General features: G+C 38.9%; 1 protein-coding gene across 1 annotated transcript; it reads left to right on the top strand.

Moving 5' to 3' along the window:
* Positions 1 to 15: 15 nt before the first annotated feature.
* tas1r1 (taste receptor, type 1, member 1) lies at positions 16 to 16,355 on the top strand (the record flags this gene model as incomplete). Its single annotated transcript, XM_084429006.1, has 7 exons — positions 16 to 176; positions 356 to 644; positions 1,866 to 2,621; positions 2,740 to 2,961; positions 12,621 to 12,741; positions 13,154 to 13,524; positions 15,185 to 16,355. The coding sequence occupies 7 exons, from the start codon at positions 16 to 18 to the stop codon at positions 15,737 to 15,739; spliced, it is 2,475 nt and encodes an 824-aa protein (XP_084285132.1). The 3' UTR covers positions 15,740 to 16,355.
* Positions 16,356 to 17,307: the final 952 nt, after the last annotated feature.

Genomic DNA, 17,307 nt, shown 5'->3' with positions numbered 1-17,307 from the left:
CATATCAGATGTAGAATGGGTAAGATGTTGGTCTGGTTTGTGTTTCTCTCTCTCTTGAGCTTTAGTGACAGTGGAGGTCTTCACCTTCAAGGGGATTATATCATCTCTGGCTGGTTCGCCCTCCATAATTCAGATTCCACCATCCCATCGACACCTTACCTGACTGACTGCACACAGTAAGAATGAGCCTATTAGAACAATCTGATAATGTCATTTTATTGTACTTTGCATATTCCATTTGTGTCATACCAGTGATAACGTCAGCGTTTTCTACAGGCATGTAAGCTATTTTAAACCACATTTTACCACACTGTACAGAATGTAAACAACTCCTGTCTGCAACTTTTATTCCTAGAGGCTTGATCAACAGGCATGGCTATTATCTGGTGCAGGCCTTCAGATATGCAGTGGATGAAATTAACAACGGCACTCAGGATAAGCAACTCCTTCCAGGGGTCACGCTGGGCTACCAGACATATGACTTGTGCTCCCTCCCAGCCAGCAATCTGGCCACCCTGGATCTGCTGACCCAGCAGCACCACAGTTCAGTTGTCAACAGCCGCTCTGTGGCCATCATCGGTCCTGACAGTAGTTCCTACTCGTTTACACCAGCCGCTGCTCTTGGTACATTCCTGGTGCCTCAGGTACAGGGTCACTATGTACTACAATATGTCAGAATTAACGCAGCATCCATTCCATTTCCCGCCATATCAGTATATGAACACGCTATCATTCATTCAAGTAGCCTACTATTAAACCATTCAACGCGATGACGCCAAAAAAAAAAAAGTGAACAAACACCCGAAATGCACGCACAGAAAGCCGCTTCAAGCCGCGTGCCAGTGCCACATTAAGTCTTCAAAATGAACGTAAAGAGTTCAAATATGGGAAAGAATATAGGGGATCTGCGTCGTGCGTCAGGTCTTAAAGTGACAGCTGCCTATTAAACCTGCTACCTTCTGTCATTTAATGTTAATCAAAGAACAAAAGACAAAGAGAAAATCACCCCCTTGACTGAATAACTTTTGAGTCTTTAATAAGGATTAATCTATATTCGATTTATTATGCAGTGAAGTCTGTGCAAGTGTTTGATTATTCAATTTCTGTCTATTTAGGACCTGTCAGATCAATCTGAAAATCTTAAAGCACTGTTTACAAAGTTATGTGGGTCAAAAACAACGAAAACACTAACTTTTTTGTGCATTTTAGCAGGGCAGGTAAAAATCTGAACTGGCCCGACCGACTGGGAAAACCTTCGTGTTGAGCCCTGATATATTAAAGGCACAAGTGACATTCATTACAATGGGTGTATGTAGAGATTGTTTTAAGTTCACTTAAATGAAGTCGTTAAAGCCTATTAAATGTTAAAATTGATAGCTTTCAATCATACTGTTATGTTGAATTGCTATAGCCTAATTAATGGCTAAAATTAAGGGGGGAAATCCATTTAATAGAGACAGTATCAGAACTTTATCAGTGATACTGACCTTCATTCATAGTGTGCTTAGTATAAAAAATACCATTAAACAAATATTTAACAGATACCATCTTTATGTTGTTTCTATATTATTTTGGAGATTCAGTGTAAAAGTATTACAATATAAAAATGTATAAAAAACGTATATGTTAGGTGTTAACATAAGTCGCAATTAATTCCAGAAAAATGTGCGATTAATTAGTTATTTTTTTAATCGATTGACAGCACTATATATATATATATATATATATATATATATATATATATATATATATATATATATATATATACATCCATTGTATAATAAATGCTGTATAAATGAAACAGGCTAAATGATGTATAATTTTTTACATTCACTTTTTTTTTCTTTTTTTTTTCGTATTTGTAGATCTCCTACGAGGCCACAAACGAATTGCTGAGCAACAAAATTCTCTATCCGGCTTTCTTCCGCACCATTCCCAGTGACAAGAACCAAGTCAGTGCAATGATAGAGATTCTGGTCAGATTTAACTGGACCTGGATCGCCCTTCTCGGTAGTGACAACTCATACGGTATTCAAGGAATGCAAAGCCTTTCCCAGCTAGCTTCACTTCACAATTTATGTATTGCATACCAAGCCGTGATACCCGCTTTAACTGACAAGACGAAACAATACATGCAAGACATGGTCAAAAACATCATCAAAACCAAAGTCAACACTATAGTTGTCTTTTCCAATAAGAGGCGGGCCGCTGGCTTCTTTCCTTTTGTTATCGACCAAAACGTTACAGGTAAAGTGTGGATTGGGACAGAGGACTGGTCGGTGGCGCCAATAGTGAGTAACATCCCAGGGATCAGTACGATAGGGACTGTCATCGGTGTCGCAGTCAAATATACTGAATTCAGTGGGTATGAAGATTTTGAAAGGCTTTCTGTGCCTGGACTTAAAGACAGTGGTCTAAACAGTTCATTCAACCTCAACGTCCCATGTATGCAAAATACAGACCTTTATGAAATAGCGATAAAAGGCTTTTCTTTGGCGCAGTATGACGTTGTTTCCTCCTTTAACGTGTATAAGGCCGTGTACGCAGTGGCTCATGCGCTGCACAACATCCTGGATTGTGACTCTGGACTATGTCAGAAATATAAGGTGCAGCCATGGGAGGTGATTGCTTTTAGATTTAAATCACTGAAATAATAATATACCACACATGCAGTCAGTGTGTGTTGTGAATAGTGTTGAACATCATTACACATTATATGATTTTCTTTAAATCCCACAGGTATTTCACCAGCTGAAACAAGTTCAGTTTTCAATTCGAAACACATCATTTTATTTTGATAAGAACGGAGACCCTCCTACTGGTTATGATATTGTGACATGGCTATGGATGAATGGCCAGTGGTCATTTAAAGTGGTGGGAAGTTACAGTCCCAGTCCGAATGATCTTCAGTTAGACGCCTCTCAGATTCAATGGACAGGCCAGGTGTCTCCTGTAACCAAGGTAAGTCTGTATCATTCCTTATATGCATTATGCCAAGTGACTGTTCAAAAGATTGGGTCAGTATGTTTTTTTTTTCTGTTTGAAAGAAAGAATTTAATACTTTTATTCAGCAAGGATGCATAAATTGGTGAAATGTGAAATTAAAGACATTCATGTTACAAAAGACTTCTATTTCAAATAAATGCTGTTTTTTATTCATCCTGGCTTTTTTTTTATCATGCTATCACAAAAATATACAGCAGCACAACTGTTTTCAACATTGATAATAATCAGAAATGTTTCTTGAGCATCAAATCATCATATTAGAATGATTTCTGAAGGATCACTGAAGACTTGAGTAATTCAGCTTTACCATCACAGGGATACATTACATTTTAAAATATATTAAAATAGAAAACAGCTGTTTTAAATTGTAATAATATTTCACTATATTACTGTTTTTACTATATTTTTGATCAAATAACCCAAACTTTTGAACAGTAGTATACATGCTTCTATACACAAACAAAAGCAGTGGCAAATAAATACATAAATAATCATGATAATTGAAAATGAAATTATCGTATTAATGAAGAAAATATCATTAAAATAAGGTACCAGATAGAGTGATAATAATAATAAATATAGCTGCAAGCAGCAATTATCGGGGCCAAGCGCAAGCAGATTACAGGATATGCCAACATGGCTGAAGGTGTCAGACCATCTGCAACAATGAGCAATTAAATACATTTAAAGAGGATTTTAGGCGAAATGGCTGAAAAATCATATAAAAAGTCATTCAAAATATGATTTGATGGATTATCACTTTCGACCAATAGGTGGCGCAGTTACAAATGTGATGTGATGTGGTCAGAGTGAAGTGACAATGACACATACAAAGTTTGGTGTCAATATGTCAAGGCATTGCAGAGATAAAGCCTGAATAGTGCTTTTAGCATCATGCCTCAAGTTTGCTGCTACGCTATACGAAAACGGTTTCGTCTATAGACACGAAATCCATAACTTTTAGTCAGCACAGTCTGGAGATGATACGATTCGACTTTGGTGAAAATCGGACAAACGGTCTAGGAGGAGTTCGAAAAAGTAGGTTTTGAATGAAAATCAAGATGGCGGACAGGAAGTTTGGCCAAATAAGGAAAACTTGGTATCTATGTTCTCGGCTTGACCCAAGGAATCTATTAAGACCAGTGGCATTTCAGTAGCCAGATTTATTCAAAAGTTATTAGCCTTTTTGGAAATGTTGTTATAACTTTTGACCACTAGGTGGCACTGTCTTGAAATATTTTGGGTACCTTCAGGGAATGGTGCTGATGGCACATTTTGAGTTTTGTAATATTACACCAATGCATTTGTTTAGTATAGCATTTTATTTCACAAAACTGTATTGAAGTCAATGGGAATTTCATGTTTTGTTCTATTATAGCGCTACCAAGAGGCTGAGTCCCACCATTTTTTTTACATGTCCTCAGAGTGAGCTCGTACATATGTGTGTCGATTTTGGTGAAAATATATCAATTCGCTTCGGAGTTATAGACATTTATATGAAAAAACACGTAAAAAATGACTGACACATGACTTTGATTGGAATTTACTACCCCTAAACATCAATATTTTCGCATTTGGGCATTGGCATATAGCTATCGACCTATGTTTCCAAACTTCTGAAGGTGGTTTCGTCTCGATCGGACTAGCGGTTTCGAAGATATAGCCAAATGTTTTTTAAGCGCTAAATCACAACGCTACACAAACCGTAAGGCAAAACCTAGCATGTTTGGTATCGTGGGACTCGGCAACGATTCAGGACTCTAATGAGATGAGTCTCGTGAAAATAAGTCGACCACACCCAAAGTTATAAGCATTTGGAAGCATTTGGGAAAAAAAATTCACCACTAGGTGGCACTGTTTCGAAACTTCTCAGGCTCCTTCAGGGCATCGTGCTGATGATCCATTCCGAGTTTTGTAACGATACGTTCACGCGTTCATAAAATACAGCATTTTAGCACATAATTCAAAATGGCCGACAGCCAAAATGGCTGATCGGGGAAAATTGGATATCAGTCGACTCGGCATGATGCCCTGAATCTAACGAGACCACTTTTATGATTTTTGGACAAACCATTCAGAAGTTATAAGCAAAAATAGCCATTTTTCATATCTCCGGACCAGTAGGTGGCACTGTGCCGAAACGCAGCATGTTGCCTCAGGTCATGCTTGTGATGAGATGTACCAAGTTTGGTCTTAATATGATAAAGTGTTGAGGAGATACTGGCTTGTGTCTGTTTTCGCAAGCGCTACGTAAAATTTGTTTGCGCGGTATTCGAGAACGGTTTGATGAATCAACACGAATTCCATAACTTTTTGTCGGCATGGTCTGAAGATGATCTGATTCAATTTTCGTGGAAATTGGAGCAACGGCCTAGGAGGAGTTTGAAAAAGTAGGTTTTTCGGAAAATTCAAAATGGCGGAAAAATTATTATGACGAAAAATGACGTCATAGGGTGCAATCGAATCGCCCTGAGCTCAGAAATCAGAGGAAAAAAGAATTTTGTTTCTAGCCCTTGTGGTTCAAAAGTTATTAGCATAAACATGAGTGAAACTTTGGACAGTTGGTGGCGCTAGAGGGAATGACTTAGACACACCAAAATTGGTGTATTTAATGTTGGGACTGTCCTCTATCAGAATGTCAAACCATTACAACTTTCCCGCGATCGGTTCTATGGGCTGCCATAGACTCCCAGTCGGAAGAAGGAAGAATAATAATAATAAATATAGCTGCAAGCAGCAATTATCGGGGCCAAGCGCAAGCAGATGACAGGATATGCCAACATGGCTGAAGGTGTCAGACCAACTGCAACAATGAGCAATAAAAGACATTTAGAGAGGATTTTAGGCGAAATGGCTGAAAAATCATATAAAAAGTAATTCAGAATATGATTTAATGGATTATCACTTTCGACCAATAGGTGGAGCAGTTACAAAACTGATGTGATGTGGTCAGAGTGAAGTGACAATGACATATACAAAGTTTGGTGTCAATATTTCAAGGGATTTCAGAGATAAAGCCTGAATAGTGATTTTGGCATCATGCCTCAACTTTGCTGCTGCGCTATACAAAAACGGTTTCGTCTATCGACACGAAATCCATAACTTTTAGTCGGCACAGTCTGGAGATGATACGATTCGATTTTGGTGAAAATCGGACAAACGGTCTAGGAGGAGTTCGAAAAAGTAGGTTTTGAATGAAAATCAAGATGGCGGACAGGAAGTTTGGCCAAATAAGGAAAACTTGGTATCTATGTTCTCGGCTTGACCCAGGGAATCTATTAAGACCAGTGGCATTTCAATAGCCAGATTTATTCAAAAGTTATTAGCCTTTTTGGAAATTTTGTCATAACTTTTGACCACTAGGTGGCGCTGTCTCTAAATATTTTGGGTACCTTCAGGGGATGGAGCTGATGGCACATTCTGAGTTTCGTAATATTACACCAATGCATTTGTTTAGTATAGCATTTTATTTCGCAAAACTGTATTGAAGTCAATGGGAATTTCATGTTTTGTTCTGTTATAGCGCCACCAAGAGGCTCAGTCACACCATTTTTTTTATGTGCCCTCAGAGTGAGCCCATACATATGTGTGTCAATTTTGGTGAAGATATCTCAATTCGCTTCGGAGTTATAGACATTTATATGAAAAAACACGTAAAAAATGACTGACACATGACTTTGATTGGAATTTACTACCCCTAAACATCAATATTTTTGCATTTGGGCATTGGCGTATAGCTATCGACCTATGTTTCCAAACTTCTGACGGTGGTTTCGTCTCGATCGGACTAGCGGTTTCGAAGATATAGCCAAATGTTTTTTAAGCGCTAAATCACAACGCTACACAAACCGTAAGACGAAACCTAGCATGTTTGGTATCGTGGGACTCGGCAACGATTCAGGACTCTAATGAGATGAGTCTCGTGAAAATAAGTCGACCACACCCAAAGTTATAAGCATTTGGGAAAAAAAATTCACCACTAGGTGGCGCTGTTTCGAAACTTCTCAGGTTCCTTCAGGACATCGTGATGATGACCAATACCAAGTTTCGTAACAATTCGTTCATGCGTTCATAAAATACAGCATTTTAGCACAAAATTCAAAATGGCTGACAGTCAAAATGGCCGATATGGTCAAATTGGATATCAGTCGAATCGGCATGTTGCCCTGAATCTAACGAGACCAATTTTATGATTTTTGGACAAACTGTTCAAAAGCTATAAGCAAAAATAGCCATTTTCCATATCTCCGGACCAGTAGGTGGCGCTACGCCGAAACACAGCATGTAGCCTCAGGTCATGCCTGTGATGACATGTACCAAGTTTGGTCTGAATACGATAAACTGTTGCGGAGATAGAGCCCTACGACTGTTTTTGCAGGCGCTACGTAAAATTAGTTTGAGTGTTTTTCGAAAACGGTTTAACGAATCAATTTGAATTCCATAACTTTTGGTCAGCACTGCCTGAAGATGATCTGGTTCAATTTTCGTGCAAATCGGACAAACCATCTAGGACGAGTTCGAAAAAGTAGCTTTTAAGGACAATTCAAAATGGCGGCCATATTGTAATGACGAAAATGACGTCATAGGGTGCAATCGAATTGGCATGAGCTCAGGAATAAGAGATAAAAAGAATTTTGTTGATTGGACTTACGGTTCAAAAGTTATTAGCAAAATAAAAGTGAAACTTTGGACAGGTGGTGGCGCTAGAGGGAATGACTTAGACACACCAAAATTGGTGTATTTAATGTTGGGACTGTCCTCTATCAGAATGTCAAACCATTACAACTTTCCCGCAATCGGTTCTATGGGCTGCCATAGACTCCCAGTCGGAAGAAACGGAAGAATAATAATAATAATAGGAACGGGAACAGATACAATAGGTGCCTACGCACCTTCGGTGCTTGGCCCCTAAATATAGCTGCAAGCAGCAATTATCGGGGCCAAGCGCAAGCAGACGACAGGATATGCCAACATGGCTGAAGGTGTCAGACCAACTGCAACAATGAGCAATTAAATACATTTAAAGAGGATTTTATGTGAAATGGCTGAAAAATCATATAAAAAGTCATTCAAAATATGATTTAATGGATTATCACTTTCGACCAATAGGTGGCGCAGTTACAAAACTGATGTGATGTGGTCAGAGTGAAGTGACAATGACACATATAAAGTTTGGTGTCAATATGTCAAGGCATTGCAGAGATAAAGCCTGAATAGTGCTTTTAGCATCATGCCTCAACTTTGCTGCTACGCTATACGAAAACGGTTTCGTCTATAGACACGAAATCCATAACTTTTAGTCAGCACAGTCTGGAGATGATACGATTCGATTTTGGTGAAAATCGGACAAACGGTCTAGGAGGAGTTCGAAAAAGTAGGTTTTGACTGAAAATCAAGATGGCGGACAGGAAGCTAGGCCAAATAAGGAAACCTTGGTATCTATGTTCTCGTCTTGACCCAAGGAATCTATTAAGACCAGTTGCATTACAATAGGCCAACTTATTCAAAAGTTATTAGCAGTTTTGGAAATTTTGTCATAACATTTGATCACTAGGTGGCGCTCTCTCGAAATATTTTGGGTACCTTCAGGGGATGGTGCTGATGGCACATTCTGAGTTTCGTAATATTACACCAATGCATTTGTTTACTATAGCATTTTAATTCACAAAACTGTATTGAAGTCAATGGGAATTTCATGTTTTGTTCTATTATAGCGCCACCAAGAGGCTGAGTCCCACCATTTTTTTTACATGTCCTTAGAGTGAGCTCATACATATTTGTGTCGATTTTGGTGAAAATATCTCAATTCGCTTCGGAGTTATAGACATTTATATGAAAAAACACGTAAAAAATGACTGACACATGACTTTGATTGGAATTTACTACCCCTAAACATCAATATTTTCGCATTTGGGCATTGGCGTATAGCTATCGACCTATGTTTCCAAACTTCTGAAGGTGGTTTCGTCTCGATCGGAAAAGCGGTTTCAAAGATATAGCCAAACGTTTTTTAAGCGCTAAATCACAACGCTACACAAACCATAAGGCGAAACCTAACATGTTTGGTATCGTTGGACTCGGCAACGATTCAGGAGTCTAAAGAGATGAGTCCTGTGAAAATAAGTTGACCACACCCAAAGTTAGAAGCATTTGGATGTATTTGGGGAAAAAAATTCACCACTAGATGGCACTGTTTCGAAACTTCTCAGGCTCCTTCAGGACATCATGCTGATGACCCATACCGAGTTTCGTAACGATACGTTCATGCATTCCTAAAATACAGCATTTTAGCACATAATTCAAAATGGCCGACAGCCAAAATGGTTGATCGGGGAAAATTGGATATCAGTCGACTCAGCATGACGCCCTGAATCTATCGAGACCACTTTTATGATTTTTGGACAAACTGTTCAGGAGTTATAAGCAAAAATAGCAATTTTTCATATCTCCGGACCAGTAGGTGGCGCTGCGCCGAAACGCAGCATGTAGCCTCAGGTCATGCTTGTGATGACATGTACCAAGTTTGGTCTGAATATGATAAAGTGTTGAGGAGATACTGGCTTGTGTCTATTTTTGCAAGCGCTACATAAAATTTGTTTGCGCGGTATTCGAGAACGGTTCGACGAATCAACACGAATTCCATAACTTTTTGTCGGCATGGTCTGAAGATGATCTGATTCAATTTTCGTGGAAATTGGAGCAACGGCCTAGGAGGAGTTCGAAAAAGTAGCTTTTTCGGAAAATTCAAAATGGCGGAAAAATTATAATTACGGAAAATGACGTCATAGGGTGCAATCGAATCGCCATGAGCTCACGAATCAGAGGAAAAAAGAATTTTGTTTCTAGCCCTTGTGGTTCAAAAGTTATTAGCAGAAACATGAGTGAAAATTTGGACAGTTGGTGGCGCTAGAGGGAATGACTTAAACACACCAAAATTGGTGTATTTAATGTTGGGACTGTCCTCTATCAGAATGTCAAACCATTACAACTTTCCCGCAATCGGTTCTATGGGCTGCCATAGACTCCCAGTCGGAACAATGAAGAATAATAATAATAATAAATATAGCTGCAAGCAGCAATTATCGGGGCCAAGCGCAAGCAGATGACAGGATATGCCAACATGGCTGAAGGTGTCAGACCAACTGGAACAATGAGCAATTAAATACATTTAAAGAGGATTTTAGATGAAATGGCTGAAAAATCATATAAAAAGTAATTCAGAATATGATTTAATGGATTATCACTTTCGACCAATAGATGGCGCAGTTACAAAACTGATGTGATGTGGTCAGAGTGAAGTGACAATGACACATACAAAGATTGGTGTCAATATATCAAGGCATTGCAGAGATAAAGCCTTAATTATTGCTATTAGCATCATGCCTCAACTTTGCTGCTGCGCTATACGAAAACGGTTTCGTCTATCGACACGAAATCCATAACTTTTAGTCGGCACGGTCTGGAGATGATACGATTCGATTTTGGTGAAAATCGGACAAACGGTCTAGGAGGAGTTCGAAAAAGTAGGTTTTGACTGAAAATCAGGATGGCGGACAGGAAGTTTGGCCAAATAAGGAAAACTTGGTATCTATGTTCTCGGCTTGACCCAAGGAATCTATTAAGACCCGTGGCATTTCAATAGCCAGATTTATTCAAAAGTTATTAGCCTTTTTGGAAATTTTGTTATAACTTTTGACCACTAGGTGGCGCTGTCTTGAAATATTTTGGTTGCCTTCAGGGGATGGTGCTGATGACACAATCTGAGTTTCGTAATATTACACCAATGCATTTGTTTAGTATAGCATTTTATTTCACAAAACTGTATTGAAGTCAATGGGAATTTCATATTTTGTTCAATTATAGCGCCACCAAGAGGCTCAGTCCCACAATTATTTTTACGTGTCCTCAGAGTGAGCCCATACATATGTGTGTCAATTTTGGTGAAAATATCTCAATTCACTTCGGAGTTATAGACATTTATATGAAAAAACACGAAAAAAATGACTGACACATGACTTTGATTGGAAATTAGTACCCCTAAACATCAATATTTTCACATTTGGGCATTGGCGCATAGCTATCGACCTATGTTTCCAAACTTCTGACGGTGGTTTCGTCTCGATCGGACTAGCGGTTTCAAAGATATAGCCAAATGTTTTTTAAGCGCTAAATCACAACGTTACACAAACCGTAAGGCGAAACCTAGCATGTTTGGTATCGTAGGACTCGGCAACGATTCAGGAGTCTAAAAAGATGAGTTTCGTGAAAATAAGTCGACGACACCCAAAGTTATAAGCATTTGAAAAAAAAAATTCACCACTAGGTGGCGCTGTTTCGAAACTTCTCAGGCTCATTCAGGGCATTGTGCTGATGACCCATACCACGTTTCGTAACAATCCGTTCATGCGTTCATAAAATACAGCATTTTAGCACATAATTCAAAATGGCTGACAGTCAAAATGGCCGATATGGTCAAATTGGATATCAGTCGAATCGGCATGTTGCCCTGAACCTAACGAGACCAATTTTATGATTTTTGGACAAACTGTTCAAAAGCTATAAGCAAAAATAGCCATTTTCCATATCTCCGGACCAGTAGGTGGCGCTGCGCCGAAACACAGCATGTAGCCTCAGGTCATGCCTGTGATGACATGTACCAAGTTTGGTCTGAATACGATAAACCGTTGCGGAGATAGAGCCCTACGACTGTTTTTGCAGGCGCTACGTAAAATTAGTTTGAGCGTTTTTCGAAAACGGTTTAACGAATCAATTTGAATTCCATAACTTTTGGTCCGCACTGCCTGAAGATGATCTGGTTCAATTTTCGTGCAAATCGGACAAACCATCTAGGACGAGTTCGAAAAAGTAGCTTTTAAGGACAATTCAAAATGGCGGCCATATTGTTATGACGAAAATGACGTCATAGGGTGCAATCGAATTGACATGAGCTCAGGAGTAAGAGAAAAAAAGAATTTTGTTGATTGGACTTACGATTCAAAAGTTATTAGCAAAATAAAAGTGAAACTTTGGACAGGTGGTGGCGCTAGAGGGAATGACTTAGACACACCAAAATTGGTGTATTTAATGTTGGGACTGTCCTCTATCAGAATGTCAAACCATTACAACTTTCCCGCAATCGGTTCTATGGGCTGCCATAGACTCCCAGTCGGAAGAAACGGAAGAATAATAATAATAATAGGAACGGGAACAGATACAATAGGTGCCTACGCACCTTCGGTGCTTGGCCCCTAATAATAATAATAAGAACGCGAACGAAAACAATAGGTGCCTCCGCACCTTCGGTGCTTGGCCCCTAATAATAATAATAAGAAGAAGAACGGGAACGAAAACAATAGGTGCCTCCGCACCTTCGGTGCTTGGCCCCTAATAATAATACACTGTAAAAAATTATATCATCAATAAGTTATGACAACATGTGGTTTTACATTGCTTTAACAATTTTCTACTTTTTAATATAAATTATACAAGATTCAACTCGTTTTTAAAAGTCAGTTTGATGTAATTTAAGTTGAAATGACTTCAACATCAAAGTTGATTGTAAAAAAAAAAAAAGTTTTACAGTGTAATAATAATCATATTTTTGTTCTCTCCAGGTTCCCGAGTCAATTTGTTCCCCAGAATGTCCCTACGGACACAGAAAGCTCATGACCGGACAGCATAAGTGTTGTTTTGACTGCATGGCATGCCCTGCTGCCACCTTCCTCAACAAAACTGGTACAAAAACACCCCAAATACCATATAATTATCAAGTACAGGCATAGAGTACAGTATGTTAATGGAGGAAACTAGATCAGAATAACCAGACACAGGATGTCACTCACAGTATGTCCAGCAGATGGCACGTTTTCTTCACTTATGACTCCCATGTTTGCTTTTAATCCCCTTAAAGCTAAAATACTTTCTCAAATCACAGCTTTTGCATAGACACGTATTAGTATTCCATTTGTAATTGGGTTTCCTCCAATATTGTAAACACTGTAGCCCTGGGACACTAGCAAAACATTGCTCTGTTAGTTTACCCAGAGAAAGCGAAATATACGTCCACTCCACATTATTAATCTGTATGGAGCCTTGTTATGAAACATTTTGAAAGCTTCCTATGCTTACTTAACTTGTGTCCTCATAGGTTACACTAGCTGCCAAGCGTGTCCCAAAGATGACTGGTCTAAAGCAGAGAGTGAGACATGTGAGAAGAGGGCAGAGCTGTACCTGTCGTGGGGCACTCCGCTCACTACTGCCCTGCTCATATACCTGGGTGTGACCCTGTTCCTCACCCTGGGCACAGCTCTCATCTTCCTGTTTAACCTCAGTACCCCTGTGGTGAAGTCGGCCGGAGGGAAGACCTGTCTGCTGATGTTGGCGTCTCTGACCGTGGCCACCTCCAGCACATTTTGCCACTTCAGCAGACCGTCCCGCACCGGCTGCCTCCTCAAACAGCCGCTCTTCATCATCAGCTTCACCGTGTGCCTGGCGTGTGTGACTGTGCGCTCTTTTCAGGTATGTTTGGCCATGTTGTTGAGGTCGTGAAGAGGTTAATGGCTTTAGCTGATTTACCCTTTAACATTTCATTTCTGTCTGGCAAGCGGCTTCTAAATGTATTTGGACACTTAAGTTACCTTGTTGAATGTATATGCATTAGATAACAAAACCAGTATTTATTTTAATGAAAGAGAGCACAAAAACATTTAGCAAAAAGATGTTGGTGAAGTCAGTGTTGTGTCTAAGTCAAAATATTAATAAATTCTGGGGGAAACAGTTGATATACTGTTCAAATTGATCTGTACTATTAAATATGAGGGATGCACAATAATACAATTCTGGCCTAATATTTGTCCAAGTTAAATGCGATAAATAGCAGTTATTAGAATGATATACTTTGTATTTTGTGTAAATATATAAAAAAAAAATATATATATATATATATATATATAGGCTGACACAATGTTGTGATGCCTTAATTCACTTGTAGCATTTAAAACCACGTGTTATATATATATAAAATATACAACATTAAAATGTCCAGTTTGAAACATTAATATTTGTTTTGAGATTTGACAAAAATTACATTAAACAGCGAGTAACACTTTACAATAAGGTCTAATGCATTAACTAGTGTGAACTAACAGTGAGCAATATATTTGTACAACTTTCATTAATCTTTAATGTTAGTTGATAAAAATACTGTCGTTTATTGTTTGTTCATGTTAGCTCACAGTGCATTAACTAAAATTAGCAATTACAATTTTTGTAGTTGACTAATGTTAACAACATGAAAGCTTATTGTATGTGTTACCAAACAGGGTTATCAAATAATTATTAAAGGAGACCTGTTATGCAAAATTCACTTTTACATGTTGTTTGAACATAAATGTGTGTTGGCAGTGTGTGTACACAACCACCCTATAATGATAAAAATCTGCCAACTCCTCTTTTTTTTATCCCCATAAATCATAAGCAGTGCCTGCGTCCCAATGTGCATACTATCCATCCTAAATAGTATGTGACATTAGTAATTGTCAATACTATTTAGGGCAGATAGGGTGGATAGTATGCAGATTGGGACGCAGGGACGGTCTCAGAACAAGATTCTAGCATGTGAGCAGCAACTCATTTGCATTTAAAGATACATGCACGAAAACAGCATGTTTTTCCTTCCTCTCAAAAAGGCATTAACAACATGGTATAATAAGTGACCTGTGGGTTATTTTGAGCTGAAACTTCACAGAAACGTTCTGGGGACACCTGAGACTTATATTACATATTGTAAAAAGGGGCATAATTGGTCCCCTTTAAATTAATAAATGGTCTAAATCAGGGGTGCCCAATCCTGCTCCTGCCGATGGACTGTCCTGCACAGTTCATCTCCAACCCTAATCAAACACACCTGTCTTTAATTTTCAAGTGAACCTGAAGACCTTAATTGATTGCTACAGGTGTGTTTGATTAGGGTTGGAGATGAACTGTGCAGGACAGTCGATTGGCAGGAGCAGGATTGGGCACCCCTGGTCTAAATGTAATGTACAGGAAATGAGCATGAACAATTAAATATCCAATTTTCACCAAAAACCGATATGGTATTGCTACATTGTGCATTCGTGATAAATCACATTCCTACTTGTCAGTTCTCATAACACAACATGAATCTCTCTCTTGGAAGGTGGTTTGTATATTCAAATGGTCCTCCAAGCTGCCAAGATTCTATGAGACGTGGGCTAGGAAGCGAGGCCCTGAGATGTTCATCCTCATCATGACAGTGGTGGAGGTCTTCATCTCGGTTCTCCGCATGCTCGTCGACCCTCCCTTTCCGTCTCAGGACTATGACTTCTACCATGACAGCATTGTTCTGGAGTGCAGCAAGACTCTGTCTCTCGGGGCCTTCGCCGAGCTCCTTTTTGTGTGTGTGCTGAGCTTAATTTGTTTCTGCTTGAGCTACATTGGAAAAGATCTGCCTGCCAATTACAATGAGGCTAAATGCATTACATTCAGTCTCATGATATACATGATTTCTTGGATCACTTTCTTTACAGCTTACTGCATTTCCAGAGGGAGCTTCGCCATGGCCCTAAATGTAGGCGCCATCCTCTTAAGTGTGCTAGGGATACTCGGCGGCTACTTTTTGCCGAAGGTGTACATAATCTTGATAAAACCCCAAATGAATACAACAGCTCACTTCCAAAATTGCATTCAAATGTACACCATGTCCAAGCAGTGAAAGCGAATAAGACTTTCTATGTCTCTCAACATTAGGATAATCCAATAGTGCCTTCTAACAATACAGAGCAACATAATCCCAGTTTCAGTCTTAGAAGGAGCCGATACTCTGATTGTCTTGGGACTGTGACTGCTTGGCATATGCGTAGCCAGTGGGCAGATCGTCAGAGAAAGCCTAATTGTGTTGGCTACCAAAAGGGCAGAGCAACCGGTTCGGCTGCCCTGCGTGAACATCTGTCATGTGCTCCGCTCTCATGGGTGCCCAGTTTCACTCCAAACAAATCTGAGAAAAGATTTAATTGGGCAGCTAATTTTACTGATGCGAGGACAGATGGTCACTTGTCCTGTTTGTCTTTAGTAAATCGCATTGCCCAAAGTTATCAGTAAATATAGTCAAAAATATAGGATAAATATGGGAACACTTTACAATAAGGTCCCATCAGTTAACGATCAATACTTTTGTTAGAGTATTTATTAATCTTTGTTAACGTTAGTTTGTAAAAATGCAACTGTTTATTGTTTATTCATGTTAGTTTGGGTCTATTAAATATGATTAAAGTCAGCATGTAATGGAAGTTGCGATGGTCTTTTACGTATCTGAATAAAACAGCTTCATGAACAAGAAAAAGTGTGGGGTGAGACTTGATTTTGTCCATCAGGAATTGATTGGATCGTTGGATTGTAAAGGTTTGCTATTGCTGTGATCTCATGAGAGTGACAATATGTCCCGCCCTCACGTCAGTACACACATCATTAGAAAAGAGAAGACAAGAGGAGGGGAAGTTATTTTGATTAAAGATTATGAGGTCACAATTATGGATTATGAGGTCATTTATAATAGAGCAATATTCCATAAAAAGAACAGGGCCCGTATTCATAAAGATTCTAAGAATCCTCTCAGAAAACTCTTAATTTAGCTTAAAAACTTTTATGTAGGAGTCTTAGCTTAAGAGCGATTCGGGACCGATCTGAGAGCAACTCTGAGTAAGGAAAATACAAAAACTTTTATCTTAGTGAGGAGGCGGGGTTGACCCCGTTGCTTTGTATGACACAATCTTTTGAAGACTGTGATTGGTTGGTTGTCCAAGAAGGGAAAAAAAAGTGATTTTAAGTATAGGGTCTATTCTAAGCCTCCACTTTGAACTTACATGCGTAATTTTTCCTATTTGATCGTTATCTCACACACACACACACACACACACATTATATATGTGTATATACATCCTTTTTTTATTTACCATGCTGTTGATTTCCTATAAGGTATTTGATTGCTTAGAATGATAAAAATTGTTCCACTCTTTCCTGTTACACTGATTGCTGGCATGTCTATTTAAGTGGTGGTTTGAATGTTGGTTTTAATGTATCAAACATGGAATTTTCCCAGTTACCAAATATCGTAATGTAGTGATTACTTTCATTTCAGACGCTATGGCATTTCTGCGCTGTGTGGGAGATATTAGCGTGTCTCTAAAAAGATCAGTCACAAACATGATCCCTGCACGATCTAATCTATAGCGTCTTATTAACTCACTGTCATCCATTGTCTGCAACACATTTCTTGTCCCTCTT

This window comes from Rutilus rutilus (genome assembly GCF_951802725.1).
Source record: "Rutilus rutilus genome assembly, chromosome: 13".
Classification (NCBI taxonomy): Eukaryota; Metazoa; Chordata; class Actinopteri; order Cypriniformes; family Leuciscidae; genus Rutilus; species Rutilus rutilus.
This window is presented reverse-complemented; position numbering and strand designations above follow the sequence as displayed.